The 20392-nt window shown below is 34.1% G+C and overlaps 1 protein-coding gene and 1 long non-coding RNA gene across 11 annotated transcripts in view; one reads left to right on the top strand and one right to left on the bottom strand.

Annotated features, from left to right (window-relative positions):
* The window catches only part of LOC109496175, a 593347-nt gene extending 578943 nt beyond the window's left edge, over positions 1-14404 (bottom strand). For 3 of the 4 annotated variants that reach the window (XR_006592547.1, XR_006592545.1, XR_006592546.1), the window contains exons 1-2: positions 14020-14404; positions 13309-13370 (exon numbers count right to left, since the gene is read on the bottom strand). This is a non-coding gene — a long non-coding RNA (uncharacterized LOC109496175). The other variant, XR_006592548.1, reaches the window with a different exon arrangement.
* CSMD3 (CUB and Sushi multiple domains 3) overlaps positions 1-20392 on the top strand; it is a 1245869-nt gene that overhangs the window by 177560 nt on the left and 1047917 nt on the right. For all 7 annotated transcript variants that reach the window (XM_045049906.1, XM_019823045.3, XM_019823042.3 and 4 more), the window contains exon 3: positions 11139-11251. In XM_045049906.1, coding sequence (XP_044905841.1) covers positions 11139-11251 — 113 coding nt within the window. The remainder of the gene's footprint in view (positions 1-11138; positions 11252-20392) is intronic.

The raw sequence follows: 20392 nt of genomic DNA, 5'->3' as shown, positions 1-20392 counted from the left end.
CCAATATCACATTACTGACAAGCAGTGAAACATGTGTTTTCCAATTGTATTCCCTAGAATACAAGCTTACGGTCACTAACTTCAGCTGCTTCATAAAACCCCAACTTTGGAAAATATGTTCATGAACAACTGCAGGTAATTACGCAAGATGGGGACCTCATAAAATAGATTTAAATGTCTAGCATTCATTAATTGCCCACCATAAGTTCACTATACTTCAAAACTTTTCAGGTTCAATTACACTGTCATTGGAATTATGATCATTTATACTACCAAAGATAAGTGGTTCAGTGAAGGAATAAATAAAATAAAATCAGAAAGAAGGGACATTATGCAAGTTTGGCAATATTGGCAGAAGACAGTGGAAAAAAATTGCAAAGACTGATTTTGAAAAAACTTTCTAGTAATATATTACATGGGTCCTGGGGAAAATGTTGATCCTAAAGATGAAACTCTAACATCACAGTAGAGAATGAGTTTTATGTAAATGGAGTAACTCAAGATACAGTGAGTTGAGAACATGTTCAAACTTTTTGAGGGAAGAAAAAGTTTTCTCGATGGAATAGTGGTTATACAATATTTGTGCATCTCTAAGGTTCAGAAAGTAAGGGAAAAACCTAAAATACTTAGAGCATGTAAATATGTAATAACAAGAATAATAATTTCAGACCAAGGAATGAAGGTCAGGGAGAACTTCACTAGCTTTCAGAAATCAGAAATTTGCAGTGATGAGCTCAATTGTTTGTAAGATCAAAACAATTGCTTTAAACATAAATTCAAGTAAGCTGATGGAAAAATCTCACCTCTAACACCTGTTAAAGTCCATGCACCTACCTGTCAAGACATAATAATAACTAACACTTTTAATCCACTATCTAAATCTTACGGAAGTGGCAAAATCTATCAGAGAACAATGTTGGCAAGAGAAGTATTCTGGCAAGTTTCCAAGATTTACAGTTACTTCATTCAATACAGTGGAAAGAATATGAAAGAGTGGAAATGAAAGCTGGTCACCTACCTTTATATCTATAACTTTACTATGTTCATAGTCATATCCATATCTACCCCAATCCCTATCCATATCCGTATGTATATCAATATATGTACTCATTTCCATATCTGCGTCTATACCTAACAGATGTTCCTAACATTGTAAATTTGCTTTCTCACATAAGATGCCGTTTTCAGGAATTTTATATTTGAGAGAAGTTTCTGCTCATTTAATTGCAACAAATGATATAATTATTCAAATATTGCCACAGCCATCTTTTCCTTTGATATTACAATTAGTGACATCTTGATGCAACCATGAATTATCGGGCTGTGCTTCATGTACCCCAATATCAATAGGGTATACATGATTTATCATCACAGAACAGTCATTATTTTAAATATCTGCTTGTTCCTGAGGTTTTCCCATTCATTTTAAAATTAAATAGATTGGGGGCGCCTGGGTGGCTCCGTCGGTTGAGTGTCCGACTTCGGCTCAGGTCACGATCTCACGGTCCATGAGTTCGAGCCCCGCGTCGGGCTCTGGGCTGATGGCTCAGAGCCTGGAGCCTGCTTCCCATTCTGTGTCTCCCTCTCTCTCTGACCCTCCCCGTTCATGCTCTGTCTCTGTCTCAAAAATAAATAAACGTTAAAAAAAATTTAAAAAAAAATAAATAAAATTAAATAGATTAACAGTTCACTTCAGCAAAGAATTCCCTGTATATCACCTGGATCATTTTTAAGAACTGTATAACCTTTGTTTATAAGAACAAAGTAAAATTGTAAGATACTTTGATCTAAATTTCTTACTGTGAGTAATGAGAAATCATCATGAGAATGCTGGTGCTATAATACAATTTATCTTAGCTATAGCATGACATAGAATGCAAATGAAAGGGCAGTGGATTTGGAGTCATAGTACTAATGAAACTAACACTTCGTGGCTATTTCTTAGATTCCAGAAAATATACCAGGCCATTCCACATGAATTCTCTAATTTAACCATCACAAAGCTGGGGATTTGGGGTAATATTACCACCTTTATTTTAAAAGAAAGCTTGCTCTCTTTATCTTTTTCTACTCCCCATGTCTGTTTCCACCCAAACTCGTTATAAGCAGTAATAAGAGAATAGCCTTTTAACTTAAAAATATGGCTTTTGGGGCACCTGAGTGACTCAGTCAGTTATGCCTCTGACTCTCGATTTCTGCTCAGGTCATGATCTCATCGTTTGTGGGTTCAGGCCCAGCACTGGGGTCTGCACAGACAGTGTGGAACCTGCTTGGGATTCTCTCTCCCATTCTCTTTGCCCCTCCCCTGCTCATGCTCTGTCTCAAAATAAACATAAAAAAATAAAAAATGTTAAACATATATATATGTGTGTGTGTGTGTGTGTGTGTGTGTGTGTGTGTGTGTGTGTGTATTTAAGGAGCATTTGATTACATTGTTGTAGTATAGATCCAGTCATTCTTGACTCTCAGTCTCCTAGAAATAACACCTCGTTAGAAGCTGGTAAACATATGTCTCACATTCAGGTCCTTTATCCATTTTGAGTTTATTTTTGTGAATGGTGTGAGAAAGTGGTCTAGTTTCAACCTTCTGCATGTTGCTGTCCAGTTCTCCCAGCACCATTTGTTAAAGAGACTGTCTTTTTTCCATTGGATGTTCTTTCCTGCTTTGTCAAAGATTAGCTGGCCATACGTTTGTGGGTCTAGTTCTAGGGTTTCTATTCTATTCCATTGGTCTATGTGTCTGTTTTTGTGCCAATACCATGCTGTCTTGATGATGACAGCTTTGTAGTAGAGGCTAAAGTCTGGGATTGTGATGCCTCCTGCTTTGGTCTTCTTCAAAATTACTTTGGCTATTCGGGGCCTTTTGTGGTTCCATATAAAGTTTAGGATTGCTTGTTCTACTTTCGAGAAGAATGCTGGTGCAAATTTGATTGGGATTACATTGAATGTGTACATAGCTTTGGGTAGTATTGACATTTTGGCAATATTTATTCTTCCAATCCATGAGCAGGGAATGTCTTTCCATTTCTTTATATCTTCTTCAATTTCTTTCATAAGCTTTCTATAGTTTTCAGCACACAGATCTTTTACATCTTTGGTTAGATTTATTCCTAGGTATTTTATGCTTCTTGGTGCAATTGTGAATGGGATCAGTTTCTTTATTTGTCTTTCTGTTGCTTCATTGTTAGTGTATAAGAATGCAACTGATTTCTGTACATTGATTTTGTAACCATCAAAACCCTAGAGAAGAAAGCAGGAAAAGACCTCTCTGACCTCAGCCGTAGCAATTTCTTACTTGACGCATCCCCAAAGGCAAGTGAATTAAAAGCAAAAATGAACTACTGGGACCTTATGAAGATAAAAAGCTTCTGCACAGCAAAGGAAACAACCAACAAAACTAAAAGGCAACCAACGGAATGGGAAAAGATATTCGCAAATGACATATCGGACAAAGGGCTAGTATCCAAAATCTATAAAGAGCTCACCAAACTCCACACCCGAAAAACAAATAACCCAGTGAAGAAATGGGCAGAAAACATGAATAGACACTTCTCTAAAGTAGACATCCGGATGGCCAACAGGCACATGAAAAGATGCTCAACGTCACTCCTCATCAGGGAAATACAAATCAAAACCACACTCAGATATCACCTCACGCCAGTCAGAGTGGCCAAAATGAAGAAATCAGGAGACTATAGATGCTGGAGGGGATGTGGAGAAACGGGCACCCTCTTGCACTGTTGGTGGGAATGCAAATTGGTGCAGCCACTCTGGAAAGCAGTGTGGAGGTTCCTCAAAAAATTAGAAATAGACCTACCCTATGACCCAGCAATAGCACTGCTAGGTATTTACCCAAGGGATACAGGAGTACTGATGCATAGGGGCACTTGTACCCCAATGTTTATAGCAGCACTCTCAACAATAGCCAAATTATGGAAAGAGCCTAAATGTCCATGAACTGATGAATGGATAAAGAAATTGTGGTTTATATATACAATGGAGTACTACATGGCAATGAGAAAGAACGAAATACGGCCCTTTGTAGCAATGTGGATGGAACTGGAGAGTGTGATGCTAAGTGAAATAAGCCATACAGAGAAAGACAGATACCATATGGTTTCACTCTTATGTGGATCCTGAGAAACTTAACAGAAACCCATGGAGGAGGGGAAGAAAAAAAAAAAGAGGTTAGAGTGGGAGAGAGCCAAAGAATAAGAGACGCTTAAAAACTGAGAACAAACTGAGGGTTGATGGGGGGTGGGAGGGAGGGGAGGGTGGGTGATGGGTATTGAGGAGGGCACCTTTTGGGATGAGCACTGGGTGTTGTATGGAAACCAATTTGACGATAAATTTCATATATTGAAAAAAAAAGAAGTTGGTAAACATTTATATAATGAGACAGGTATTATTCTTATCCATGATGCTTTAAGAGTTTCCATTACGTTGTACTATAAAATGGCACATTGTCATTATTTTTTTTAATTCTTAAATAAACAGACCATTATTCAAAGAGCATATGCATTGACATTATAAATTACTTTCTTGTAATTTAAATTTAAACCAATTCTGCATTAATTACGAAATAATTATTTTAGTATGTTTCCTGTTAGTCATTGATGGAAAGATATAAGTTCATTATGTAATTCTCCCTAAATCTAGTTACTCTATACAGTATGAGACATCATTAATGTTTCTGAATCTTTGTAAGTGGAAATGCTTAAAGAATGCTTGGTTTCATCTAAAAGGGACCATAAGAAGTAACAGGGTCACTCATTTCAAGTGCATGATTTTTAAAACATACAACAGCCTCTGATAAATGCTTTGCCTAGTAAATAATAAAATGTTAAAATATATTTGAGGTGTATGTATGATTAGGAAGCAGGGAGAATAGATGCTATACATTAGAAACTATAAAACGTAGGATGAAAAATAAACAACATGTGTGCCATTCTGTCACATAAGAGGATCTACTGGAAAAAAATGGCCATAAACTAGCCCTGGGCCATGAGAAATATTCACCAAATAACAGTGAAATACGAAAAACAGAGGAAATGTTATAAATTTTTCATTAAGCTAAATGTCTTAAGAGGAAATGATTGTTCTTTAATCTGAGTTTACGTGCATATGTGCTAAATTTATGATGGCAGAAAATGGTGATTGTTTTGATAGCATAAAACAAAGTCACTATCACTACTTAAAATTAATAAATTTCATGAGCACCTGGGTGACTTAGTCGGTTAAGCGTCTGACTTTGGCTCAAGTCATGATCTAACAGTTCATGGGTTAGAGCCCCGTGTCACGCTCTGTGTTGACAGCTCAGAGCCTGGAGTCTACTTTGTATTTGTGTCTCCCTCTGTCTCTGCCCCACGCCCACTCACACTCTGTCTCTCTCTCAAAAGTAAACATTTTTAAAAATTTTAAAAATTAATACATTTCAATCCTCAGCCAATTTTTCTCAATTTTTAACATTTAAAAAAAATAACATCTGAAGGAAATTTACATTGCATCATTCTAGGATTTTCCCCTGATATATTTGCTGACTAATCTTAGTTTTCCACTAGGAAAATCTCTTTGCTAACCACTAGTGATATTAGCTGTAAATGCATCAACAAGTACAGATGGGCATTCCACATTACCTTCCTGGCCTTTAATGTAATGACCTTAAAACTGTGACACAGTTTTTACCAGTATCAACTACTTAAAGCCATCATGTGGGTAAAATTATGTTCTTATCTATTCCAAATATCTGTTAAGAAATTTATACAGGCATTGTGAAGAAACAAAAATGAATTAAATATGTACTGCCCTCATGAAAAAATCACATTACTTATGGTTAAAAATCACTACTGGAAAAGAAATACACTGGAGTTAGAAGTTATGGGTTTACTTCTTTGCTCCACTGCTCACCAGCAGTATGAATTTGAACTATTTACTGATCATTTTCGAACTGTGATTTCTTCAATTGTAAGTCAGAGAAAATAGAGTTTCACTATGGTATTCTTTTCAAAGGAACATAAAATGCCATTCACTGTGCAGTTTTAAAATACATCAATACGAGGAAATATAATTTATAATTCAATGATTTAACAATATATGCAAAACACCAAATTTCACAAGTATCTGAATCAGTACAAATGATTGATGGAAAAAGATCATACTTATCCATAAAAGACTGTGATTTTTAGATTACCTAGAAAACATGTTAATTTCAAGTACAATACATGTATATTTAAGTATTATAATTCATAGTTCATATTAAAGATAAAAATCATATTAGCTTTACCTGAAAAGTAAGTTTTAAAACTATATAGTTATATCCTGAAAAATACTTCAAATAGAGGTGCCTAAGATACATGATCTCCCTTCAACTTTTGAGGTTACTATTATGGTGAAAATTATGTCTTATTCAACAGGAATGTCTATGTAGACTACCTGAATTTTCTTAACAATTGGAGTCCCTTGACATTTTTATGATTTTTGAGAATGCTGTTCTAAGAACAGTTTTTTTGTTTGAAAAAGCAAGTGCTCTGATGGCATTCACGTTCTCCTACCACCCAAATTCATGAACTTAACAGCTGTTTATTGAGGGCCCTCCTACATGATAGATACTTCATGAAAGCACTGCTGATAAACTAGTGAGTTACAAGGAATGACTTCAGAAAGGTTAGCATCCAAAGGAGAAAGAAAGATGCTTAATAAATAACTACACACAGAAATACTAACTTACAAAATGAAGTCTTATAAAGTATAGACATACAACAGAAATTTACTGGGGTTTTGGTTATAGACCACTGAAATAAAGTGAATATCACAATAAAGCAAGTCAAATGAACTTCTTTCATTTCCCAGTGCATATAAAACTGTATTTACCCTATACTGTAATCTATTAAGTATGCATTATGTGAAAAAATGGGCATTAAATATTTTAATTTAAAAAACGCTTTATTATTTAAAAATGCTAACCAATCTCTGAGCTTTCAGTGAGTCATAATGTTGTGCTAGTCGAGGGTCTTGCCACTATGTTGATGGCTGCTGACTGGTCAGGGTGGTGGTTGATGAAGGCTGGAATGGCTGTGGCAATTTCTTTTGTTTTTTAAGATCTTATTTATCTGTAATCTTTGATGTATATAAAAGCATAGCCTAGTATATGCTTGTATAAATGGCATATTTTAGGGGTGCCTGGGTGGCTCAGTCAGTTGAGTGTCTGACTTTGGCTCAGGTCATGATCTCATGGTTCATGGGTTTGAGTCCCACATCGGGCTTTGCACTGACAGAAAGTAGCCTGCTTCAGATTCTCTGCCTCCTTCTTTGCCCCCTCCCCCACTTGTGTTCTCTCTCAAAAATAAACATTAAAAAGTAAAAAAAAATCTTAAATCAAGACTTGGACATTCAACCAACTGAGCCACCCCAGTTCCCCATATAATCTTTTATGTATTTGAAACTATAGCCTAGTATATTCTGGTTATAAGTGACATATTTTAAAAAACAAGGATACAAAAACACTGAAGATTAAAAGATGATCTAGATTAATTCTAATAAATTAAGTTATAGATTTATGAGTATCAAGATAAAGTTTACGATCAGATTATTAGAAATATAGTAGCACTTCATAAAGACAAAATATTCAATTTACTAGGAAATATAATCATTTAAACTGTACACACCTAATAATGTAGCCCCCAAATATATTTTAAAGTGGGCATAACTACAAGGAAAACTATAAAAACTACAATCATATTGTGAGATTTTAGCATATCTCTTTCATCAACTAGTCTATCAGATTTTTAAATTATAGTTAGCAAAGAGAACACTTGAACATGATTAACAAATCTATCTTAAAGATATACTAAATGCTGCTCCTAGCCAATGATAAATACTCATTACAGTAGCCAGAGTGATCCTAGAATAATGGTTCTCTGGGAATGGATGAATATGTTAAATTGCACGGCAAAAATAACTCTACAAATGGGATCGAGACAGATGTTATAATAGGAAAATATCTGAACTATCAATTTGAACACAAACTAATTACATGAGCATGTAAAAGTTGAGAACTCTCTCCATCTGGAGTCAGAAGAAGAGGCAGCAGAAGGATGAAGTGGAAGGAAAGACTAAAGATATATGAAGAAAGAGAACTCGCACTGCCCTTGCTGACTCTGAAAAAGCAGGAAGGGGGCCACAAACTGAGAAATGCAGGCAATCTCTAAAACCTGAGAATGACCCCAAGTCAACGTGACCTTAGTCCTACAACTGCATGGAATTTAAATCTGGCAACAGCTTTATAAATTTGGAAGTGAAAGCAGATATAGCTCCAGAGGTTCTAGAAGCAATGCAGCCCAGCTAACACTTTGATTTCAGCTTCATGAGACTCCAAGCAGAGAACCAGTTGAGCTATAGTCTACCAACCCCCACATAACTATGAGATAATAATGCACATTCAGTTTGTGTTAATCTGGATTAGGAATAGAAAAATAATATATTTTCCTTCATAAGAAAACTAGGCAAATAAAAAATCACAATATCTGACCCATAAAACAAATCTTGAGAATCTCAAAGGATTCAATTCATACAGAAAATGTTATCCAATTGCAATGCAAATGAGATATACATGGTAAGCAGATATAACTAAAGCAACTCATTGGTTTATAATTTCAGAGATATACTTCTAACCAGGAGCCAAATAGGAAATCATGCAACTTACTCAGCAAAAAGAGAAAAATTAAAGTTTTAAATGCTGATAAACCTTAGAGAAACTTCCAGATAAGTATGTACAAGTGAACTTCTGCAAGAATGTTGATGAAAACACACTGGACTGATCATAGACAACCCAAATGCCCATCAACTGTAGAATGTATAAATTTAGTGTGGTGTATTTATTGCAATAGACTCCTATACAGCAGTGGTTCTCAAAATGTGATCCATGGATGTTTGAAGGTCTTTAGGCACTTTTAGGGGTTCTACAAGATCACTGAACTAGCCACTTTCTCATGGAACACCTCTTTACTGGAGTGACTGACATAAATGTTAATCACATCTGTATGTCTGGCATATATTTTTTGAAACACACACACACACACACACACACACACACACACACATACACATGCAATGAACCTGAATTGTTACTTCAAGGCAAAACAACTGACAGGATCTGTTGTTAATGATGAAATCTGAGTTTACAAGTAAAAAAAATAGAATTTTGGAAAGCTTCAATCCATTACTGTAAGCTTTAAAGTTTCTCCAAGTTTAATGACTTTTCTAATGAGATCAGTAGCAATAAAAATAAATGTGATTTTTTGATAGTTTATAATAAAATGTAACATTTGGAAGATCTAACTCAAATGATCAATGCTTGTTAAACGTTGCCTGGATAAAAAGGACCCATTATAAGAACAAGGTGAAGCAATAAATTTTAATGCTACACAATACAACAATTAATTGATACGGCTTAAGTTCAACATCGAAACTAACTTGTGAAGTTTTTGTGTAGTATCAAAAAAGAGCATCCACTTTAATCTGCAAAGGCTATTAGAAATAGCTTCCCTTTTCCAACCACACACTTAAGTGAGGCCAGAGTTCTTCATATCCATCAACCAAAATAATGTAATCCAAAATATTGAATAAAGAAGTAGATTTGAGAATCCAAATAATTTCTGCTAATAGACCAGATATTAAAAAGATTTCTAAGAAACAAAATACAAGGCATTCTTTTCATTTTTGTTTTGGAAAAGATACTTATCTTGAATTGAAATATGATTGACGTAAACATGTAATGTGCCTATTCTGGTTATTTTTAAATTAAGTAACAAATGCACATGTAAAAAACAGTACTCAGTTTTATTTTAAATAGGGCAAATATTGGGGCGCCTGGATGGCTCAGTCAGTTGAGCAACTGATTTTGGTTCAGGTCATGATCTCACGTTTCGTGGGTTCGAGCCCACGTCAGGTTGTGCTGACAGCTTGGAGCCTGGAGCCTGATTCAGATTCTGTGTCTCCCTCTCTCTCCGGCCCAGTGCTACTCAAATTCTGTCTGTCGGCCTCTCTCAAAAATAAACAAAACCTTAAAAAAATTTAAATATGGCACATGTTGATAAATCCCACAAAATCTTTTTGTGGTTCTTAATAATTTTTAGAGTATAAGCACACCTGAGACAAATGAGAGTTACTGTTATACAGCAATGAAATATATGGTAATTTCAATGTAGATTAATCCTGTACAATGTTGGGCAAAAATAGCAATTACTGTGTATTTAAAAAGGTATAATTCTATTGCATAAAATTACTAATTCTTATTCTAATATTAATAATAAACATGATAAAGTAAAGAACATAAAAGGCAATTCATAGAAAAATTAAAAAGTATGTACTTTCATTAATTTTAGAAAAACTATATTCCATGTATGTGGTTTTCTTTAATTCTTAATTTCTCTTTTCTGGTTTAGAAAAAGTATCAGTTGCAAATTAATTACATAACCAAGCTTGTAACTATATCCAATAAAGTATTAGCAAAATAAGCAATACATTTTGGTAAAAAATCAAATATTTGTTTTGTAAAATATGCAATATAACCAAAAAGCAATTTGCATCTATTACTTTTAATAGAACTAACTGAAATTTTAGAATATGATAAAGCAAAAAAATCACATCATTTGTAGACTCTTGAGTTTCAAGATGTCATACCTGGATCACATTTTTCCTTTAATATTAAATTTTAGTAAATACCACTCTTTTTATATATTCTAAACTATCAGGAAAAAAATTTTTTGACAAAAATATCTTCTGCATATTCAGTTGTTAAAATCAGGAGCAAAAGATACCTAAACACACACACTCTCACAATTCATTTCCCAAAGTCTAAATTGATCAGTATTTTCATATAGATGACATATGTACTAGATACGATAGTTATCACATTCACATATATGTAAATAACCGTATATTTATATATACCTACAGGAATTGTTTTTGATGAGTGAGTTTTAATCAACATAAATTCGTTTATAAACCCTCACATACACACACATACACACTTATTTATACAAAGCTTGGGGATTTGATAAAATGACTTTTAATGCTCTTTCAACTCTATTAGGTAAAATGTCTATAACACTAACAATTAATTTCGTTTGTGTTTTTAGGTTAACAGGATTCCATCTGCCACCGCCAGTGACAAGTACCAAATCTGTGTTCTCACTACGTTTGACCAGTGATTTTGCAGTTAGCGCTCATGGGTTTAAAGTATATTATGAAGGTAAGTGATATTAACATAAAATGACCACTGCCCAGTGTAATTGAGTCAAACCAAACTTCTCTGGGGTAGAAATGGTAGAAGAATCACCAGACAGGAAAATATTATTTATCCTGTTAGCTCAAATCTTATCCTGAGGGTCACGTTAATCATCATTAACATACAATAAAATGATGGAATTGGTAGGCTTTAATGTTTCACTTGCAGTGTACCTGAAGAGAGGAAAATCTTTCCCTTAAGTCTTCTTAGGAGATGAGACCATGAGACCATTATGGGTTTGACATTCCCAAAAGTGAACCGAATATGAGAGTAAAAGGAAATTAGGTATGATTTGAGATTCAGGCATCACAGACTCCACCCTATTTTCCTGTGTATTTTGCCTCTCTGCCAGAAAATAACCTGGTAATCTGTCTTCTCTGCAAGTTAAGAGTCAAGAAAAACAGTCTATTAAGAGACATGAGTTTATGTCTTCCATTCTAAGCCAGACTTTACAGTTCCACATATCCATAATCCCTAAAACCATAAAGTGTTACCTAAAACCATACCTAAATACCTAAAACCATAAAGGAAAACCAAGAAGTTCTTGACACTAAGGTTTTACCTGGTTTTGGCATCAAAACATGACCGGAACTAATTGGAGGCCACTAATAACCTCTATTTACCCCACATAGTGTGGTTACTCAAGTTTCATTCTGCAAAGATTGTTTGATAATTCAGTGTACCACAGGCTCTGCTGATGGCGTTAAAAATGTATAGAATCTGCATGTGTTCCCTATTTACAATGTGAAAAAAATTCTGACGGTAAAAATACTCCATTCCCAAAGGTCTCAGATGGAGTTCATGGACTTGTAATTACTTCTTTAAGTTGCACCTAGTTTAGGGAAGAGTCCCTCCCTACCTACAGGAATAGCATATCAGATATCAACTCACCTCCCCAGGGGACCATATTACCAGAATGCATCACACAAGATATAAAATTATCATAACAGATACATAAATACAGTAGCAGGGGTGGTTACTTTCTAAAACACATTATAATTCAAAATATGATATGTTTAAAGAGCACACTGGAAAACAGATATAAAGTAGACTTGCTTTAGTATAAAGGTTAACAGTTTGCATGTGAGGAAAGTTTTAAAACAAACATTTCATCTTAGTGCTATCTTTCTCACTAGAAAAAAAATCCTCTAGCAAACAAATGAGTAAAAATATTTTCTCCTTTTTATACCCTAAATAATGACACATCACAGCAGTTTTTACACTATTTTCTACCTAATACATTTCTTAACTATCTTTTGTCTAGCAGTGGAGGCTGCGTTCTAAGACTTATTTTCCTCCATTGTGCTAGTAATAATCCTTATTTTTCTAAGGTGATTTTACAATAATTGAGTATTTTATCTTGGCAACTTAATTCATAGTTTAAAACACTACAAACACAAAGGTTTAATTTTAAGTATAATTTTGGCAATATTGAAGGAATTAGTAATAGAATAATTTTCCATTAGAGGCTCCTTAATAGAAAACCTGTACTCTGTTCATCAAAATATAAATATATTTTAGGCTGGTTGGTTCTTTCAGTAAGTACTAAGTATACCAAAAATGTAGTAGTTTGGAACATGAGTTAAGATGTTGCCGAGTTTTCTGGTTTGGCTGTCAAGTGTCATGAAATACACTCAAAACTATTTTCAAAGCTCTCTATTCTTTCTAGATGCACAACATTAAATTTCTGTCTTTTCTGCTTTTCAAGTGTCATGAAATACACTCAAAACTATTTTCAAAGCTCTCCATTCTTTCTAGATGCACAACATTAAATTTCTGTCTTTTCTGCTTTGTAAAAATGTATTCATATATCTTTATGACACTTAAATGTTTTGGAGGTCCTGACTTAAAATATAAGGTATGAAACATCCATATAGTATTGAGGGATTGGTATTCATGCTACAGAACATCTTCAAGCATTGATTTGTGACAGTACCTTCCACCATGTTTGCTAGCTTTCTATTGGTACTTAACAAATGAACACAAATTTAGCATCTTAAAACAAAAATATACTAACTCACAGTCCTGGAGCTGAGAAGTCCTGGTGATCTCTGCTAGTTTCTCCGTTCAGGGTCTCGCAAGGCTGAAATAAAAATGTCAGCTGGTTGGTCTCTTATCAGAAGGCTCTGGAAAGAAACTAGTGCCCATTGGTCCTAAAGACCTCTCTCTTCCTTGTTCTTGGGCTCTAAGTGTGAGAGCCAGCAACTGCTGCACTGTATCTTTCTCGTTGTTGAAATCTCTCTGATTTCCCCTTCCCCATGTAAAATTTGCTAAGCTTAATTACATTTGCAAGGTTCTTTTTGTCATGTCCTGTGACATATTCAGTGGTTCGAGAGATATTGGGAGGTAACAGGTGGGAGGGGAGAGAAGATGGGCGTCATTTACCCTACCACACCATGTCACACTAGTTAACATTTTCTAGAGGGAGTAGCTCTGAGTTGTTATTAATTTAACCATGGCCAATGATACTGTCAAGGCCAGCAGGTGTGGTGGCCTCTCATTCTCATATCCTCTTGGCTATGTTCCAGGCCCCACAGTGAATGCCTAAAAACGTGGATAGTACCAAACTCTGTATATACTTTATTTTCTCTTACACATACATACTAAAGTTTAGTTTATAAATTAGGCATAGTAAGAAGTTAACAATAAAATGAATAATTATACTAATATACTGTAACTAAAGTTACGTGAACTGCGGCGCTCGCTCTCTCAAAATATTGTACTATACTCACCTTCCTTATGACGCTGTGAGATGATAGAATGCCTACGTGACCAAGTGAGGGGAATGACGTAGGCACTGTAGTGTAGAGTTATGCTACAATTGAACCTCTGATGATTCGTCAGAAGGACCGTTGGCTCAGAGACCACAGTTCATGCCAGGTAACCTAAACCGACGATAGCGAATCTGCAGAAAGTGAAACTGCAGATAAGGCAGGACTGTCATACAGTGACGTCCAGGAAATGTAGTTAAAAGTTTCAAAGCCCGTTTTTCACACCCTTACGTTTTTTTAATGTTTGGTTATTTACTTTGGGGGGTGAGGGGATAGGCGTGCGTGCGCGTGATAATGTAAGTGAGCGAGGGGCAGAGAGAGAGGGAGAAAGAATCCAAAGCAGGCTCTGCTGTCAGCGCAGAGCCTAACAGCAGGACTTGATTCCACAACCTGTAAGATCATCACCTGAGCCAAAATCAATAGTGGGTGGCTTAATTGGCTAAGCACTCAGGTGCCCCAACACCCCTACGTTTTGAATCCAAGCTATCATACCACAATTACCTCAAATTCCAACTCTGGACCCTACTGAATCTACTAATCCGGACATTTCCTCTAAATTTATACCTGCATGATTTTTTATGTTTTCATTTTATTTTTCAGATGATCCTAATATCTGAATCTCATTTATTTTCGTTCCATTTTCCTGTGTATAATCATTTACAGTTTTTTTTAATTAAAGTGTGGTTGAGACATGCTGTTACATTAGTTTCAGGTGTACAACATAGTGATCCAACAAGCTTATAGACGCTGTGCTCATCACACGTATAGTTACCATCTGTCACCATACAACCCTATTAGAATATCGTTGACTGTATTTCTTATGGTTTACCTTTCATCTTAATCTTTTAAAATGTCCTTAAATCTCGTCCTTGTGTATTAGGATTTATGAGATTTCTATTTATTACTAATAGTTGTGAATTTATCTGTGTTTCTCAATCTGCCAACACTGGACCACACTTATCAGAACCATCTGGATAATTTGTTAAAATGTAAAATATAGAATTCTTGGCTCCAATTACATATCCTGAATCACACTGTGGAGTGAAGTCCTAGCATATGCATTTCAATTCCAATTGCAAATCCAAAATAGAATAAATAATTGATAAATGTAAGTCAGTCTCTGATCTTCACAGAACCCAGTTATTAAAATCCTTTATTGTCCTATTACAGCCCATTTACTTAAAAACTGTCCCTGTTTCCTAAATTTTGATCAAATTGACTTGAAACATTTTTCTTTTAAACTTCTTGAAGTCCAAGTTGTGAGTTGTTAAATTTCTGTGGAAAATTTCCCCATTAAAACTAGCTGTACATATCTTTATCTTTTCTCATTACTGTCTATCATACACCTCTATATCTTGTCACTATTTCCCAAAGTTTGTTTTACAGGACTTTTTCATTTGTTTATGTTAATAAAAACAAATGAGTAAAATAGTGTTCTATGAAACAATAAATTTGAGAAAAACTAATGTATACCATGATGGATAGTCATATAACCATTTTTCAAAATTTCATTGAGATAAACCTGATTAAGATCTGTGTTCTACGGAACACACAATGAGAAATGTGCTTATATCTTTTCTAAATCTGCCAAACAACTCAAAATATATTCCAGTTTCTACTAAAAAGCTATTTTGTGTAATAGAATTATTTTGCATTTTGCTTCAAAGATGCATAATCATTCTTTATAGGTAAAAGAGCATATAGTTACATACTACGGGATATTTTACCCTTTTAGAATCATTTATTGTGGAAACAAAGTAATATAATGAAAGCATATTGTGGATCATGTATATATAAATATTATATATATGATAGTAAGTGGTTACTCTAATGTTTATGAGAATCTCAATAAATAATTTCAGCATAATCAGTGAGCCAATTCAATGATCAGAAACAGACTTAAAATTACAGTCTTGAAAACTTACTTCAAACACAAGGTAGTTGTTATGCCTTAATGATTATTGATCTGTATGACCAAGTAATTAAGAAAACATAGGGTTAAAATGTTCACCTTTAGAAAATATCCAGTTAAATCATTTTCACATTTTAATTCAGAAGTACAAAAATTTGGCTAATAACACTACTATTACTAGGTAACATTTACTGAGTTATTTCTTTGGGCCAATCACAGTGCTAAACATTTTATAAGTATTTTCTCACCATAGAAAATTATATGAAAAATGTAATGAGCAATAATTTAACAAAAAATTAAGGTTAATATAAAAATATGTTTAAATGACCTACAAATGTAAACCCATAAAAATATGTTTAAATCATCTACAAATGTAAACCAGACCTACAAATGTAAACCCATAAAGATATGTTTAAATTATCTACAAATGTAAACCATATACATTTTCGAGACATTTTATATCTAACTATAAACTGTAATTCCATTTATAGTTAAATGGATATGATCACATAGAGTTTAGTACAAAGAGTATTAAAAAATAAAAATTACTGATAATGTATATTAAAACAATATGATCATAAAAGCTGAAATGTATTCTTATTTATTTATTTATTTATTTATTTACTTACTTATTTGAAAGAGAGAGAGAGTGCAAGTGGGGGAGAGGGGCTGTGGGAGAGAGAGAGAATCTTACTTTTAGGTTCCACCCTCAGTGCAGACCTGATCCCAGAACACTGGGATCATGAACTTAGCGAAAATCAATAGTTGGATGCTCAAAGGGCTGAACCACCCAAGAGCCCCCATTCTTATGTATATTATATGTGACCTATATATTCTTTGTCCTTTTTAAATACTTGACATACAAATGAATATTTATACTACTTACTATTCTGTTTAACTATCTGTCACAGATGTTTACTAAAAGTTTATCCTTGAGAACAAAAAAAATGACATTAGTGATTTTTAATTTTAGGGGTTCTTTTCAATTCATAGGCTTTAAAAATTTAAATTGCAGTACTATGAAATTTCATGAAGAGTTTATAATCTAGGATCGAGTTAATTATACTTCTGACCAGACAGTTGAATTGTAGCAAGAGAAATTTATGTAATTAAATCACATATATTAAACAGGTTGGTAGCAATAAAGGTAAGTTGGGTTCATAAAAGAAGTTAATGGATCATCACCTTAAATACTTCTAAGAATAAATGAAAGATATTACATTAAAAAAACCCACAGATGTCATACATGTAAAGACATTTTCTCCTCTTGATCAAATTCAAGTCTTTTGCCTTTCACATTTCATAGTCAACCTGCTTAGGCACAGAAACATCCTAATCCTAACCTGACCTTCTAAGTCATGGTTGTCTTTTCTCCCTATGAAAGAGTTGGAAGTGTTCAAAATCCCAAATTAGAGAATGACACCTTTTTCATAAATATCATCTACAGAATGAAGCTAAAGGACACAGTATTATAATAAATATGTGGACGGCTTTAAACAAGAGTTTATTAAATTTTGAGTTGTTTTACCTCTATTATCCAGGAAGATATAAATCACTTTCATGGTGCTCACAACAAAGCTTCAATAGTACTATCAATTTGTAAATGCTTTCAGACTTTTCAATATTTCGGCACAGTGTAGCATACACAACCTCCACAGCTACATGGTTTTCCAGCATTGTTTCTCACCTATTACCTTAATTCATAAAATAGTCACGTGAACATGAATTAAGTTTCTACATGTACTGTGCTATTTAAACTCTTCTACAGTACATCTCTGTCTCTTATGCCCTGAATACCTGTACACACCTTTGTGACCCATGAATTTCTTATTCTTCCAGACTTCGTGCAAGCCTTAATCATTTCTGGAAAGTCATTTAGGGAATCTAGAATTGAGCCCAAAATGTTCAATGATGTTTTTTCTATGTGCTCAGATATGTACACACCTTGCCACAATACTATATATTACCATTTTGTATGGTTTTGCTCACACTAGACTATGAGAAGCTTAAGGGTATAGAATCGATTTTACTTATTTTGCAAACATGCCTGTTGGCATATGGAAAGTAGTTACTACATGCTTGTAAAACTCACCTGATATATAGGATACCTAATAATAATATCATCAGTAGTGAGGACAAATTTAATGCATCTCCCACTTTCCAAGAATTAAAACGCCACTCGGTGTCTTAAAGGGCAGATGTAGGCTATGTTTAACCACTTAGAACTTGTGATATTAATTGATATTTACCTGGAAAAGGTAAGATTTAGTGAAATTTAAGGACTTTTCTTTGAAAAAGCCATAAATGTTAGGTAACATTATTTTTCTTTTAAGCATATTTTCTTTGATGAAAAATCTTTACTTTCTTGAAGTAAATAGTTTCTTTGTGAAGTATTTTTAAAAACATAAAACCACTCATATAGGATAAAAGGAATATTAAGATGAACATGAAAAATTGCTAGAACCAGTGATATATAAACTATTTAATCTTTGTGCCTCATGTGGAAAAGATAGGATAATGTTGAAGATTGTATTCTATTCCCCAGAAATTGAATTATTAAACTTCTCGTTTCACATTGAATTTCTTTCTTTCATATGTGTTGCTAAATGTATTGTGTATGTCAATTGCTATAATTTATCATTTTTATTTTGAATGTTAGAATGAAGTTTGAGACAGTGATAATTTAAGATTCTAATTATATGTGAAAGATTTTTGTGTGTTTCATACATTCAAATACCATACATTGTGATAAGTTGTTATAATTGGTAGCTTATAAGAAAATATACTATATGCTTGATTAAAAAAATAATTTTTGATGCTGTCCAGTTCTCTGAGCATCATTATCTAAAGAGACTATCTTTTTTCCTTTGGATACTCTTTCCTGCTTTGTTCAAGAGTAGTTGGCCATATATTTGTGGGTCCATTTCTGGGCTCTCTATTCTATTCCATTGGTCTACGTGTCTGTTTTTTGCCAATACCATACTATTTTGATGATTATAGCTTTGTATGTAATACAGGCTAAAGTCCAGGATTGTGATGCCATCAGCTTTGGTTTTCTTTGTCAACATTACTTTGGATATTCAGGATCTTTTGTGGTTCCATACAAATTTTAGGATTGTTTGTTCTAGCCCTGTGAAGAATGCTGGTGCTATTTTGATTGGGATTACATTGAATGTGTAGATTGCTTTGGATAGTATTGACATTTTAACAATATTTGTTCTTCTAATCCATGAGCATGGAATGTTTTTTCATTTATTTGTGTATTCTTCAATTTCCTTCATAAGCTTTCTATAGTTTTCAGAGTACATACCTTTTACTTCTTTGGTTTGGTTTATTCCTAGGTATTTTATGTTTTTGGTGCAATTGTAAATGGGATTGATTCCTTAATATCTCTTTCTGTTGCTTCATTATTGGTGTATAGAAATGAAACTGATTTCTGTACATCGATTTTATAACATGTAGAAGAATGAAACTGGACCACTTTCTTACATCATAAGCAAAAATAAATTCAAAAATGGATGAAAGTCCTAAATGTGAGACAGGAAACCATCAAAGTCCTAGAAAACAGGCAGCAACCTCTTTGACCTGGGCCACAGCAACTTCGTACTTGACATGTCTCTGAAAGCAAGGTAAATAAAAGCAAAAATGAACTATTGGGACCTCATCAAGCTAAAAAGCTTCAGCACAGTGAAGGAAACAATCAACAAAACTAAAAGGCATCCTAAATAATTGGAGAAGACATTTGCAAATGACATATCAGATAAAGGGTTAGTATCAAAAAAACTATAAAGAACTTTCCAAACTCAACACCCAAAAAACAATAATGCAGTGAAGAAATGGGCAAAAGTCATGAATAGACACTTTTCCAAAGAAGACATACAAATGCCAAACAGACACATGAAAAGATGCTCAACATTGCTCATCATTAGGGAAATACAAATCAAAACCACGTTGAGATACCACCTCACACTGGCGGCTAAAATGGCTAGAGTGGCTAAAATGAACAACTCAGGAAAAAATAGATGTTGGTGAGGATATGGAGAAAAGGGAACCTTTTTGCAGTGTTGGTGACAATGCAACCAGGTGCAGTCACTCTAGAGGTTCCCCCCAAGTTAATTACAGGTTCCCAAAAGTTAATTAGAGGTTCCCCCAAAATATAATTACCTGTGACCCAGAAATTGCAGTACTAGGAATTTATCCAAAGGATACAGTAGGGCTGATTTGAAGGAGCACATGCATCCCAATGTTTATATCAGTGCTATCAACAATAGCCAAATTATGGAAAGAGCCCAAATGTCCATGAACTTATGAATGGATAAGGAAGATGTGGTATGTATATACAATGGAATACTACTCAACGAATGGAAACGAATGAAATCTTGCCATTTGAAACAACGTGGATGGAACTGGAGGGTACTATGC

Source organism: Felis catus, chromosome F2 (assembly GCF_018350175.1).
Source record: "Felis catus isolate Fca126 chromosome F2, F.catus_Fca126_mat1.0, whole genome shotgun sequence".
Lineage (NCBI taxonomy): Eukaryota > Metazoa > Chordata > Mammalia > Carnivora > Felidae > Felis > Felis catus.
The sequence above is the reverse complement of the archived record's forward strand: the minus strand, read 5'-3'. Positions and strand labels throughout refer to the sequence as shown.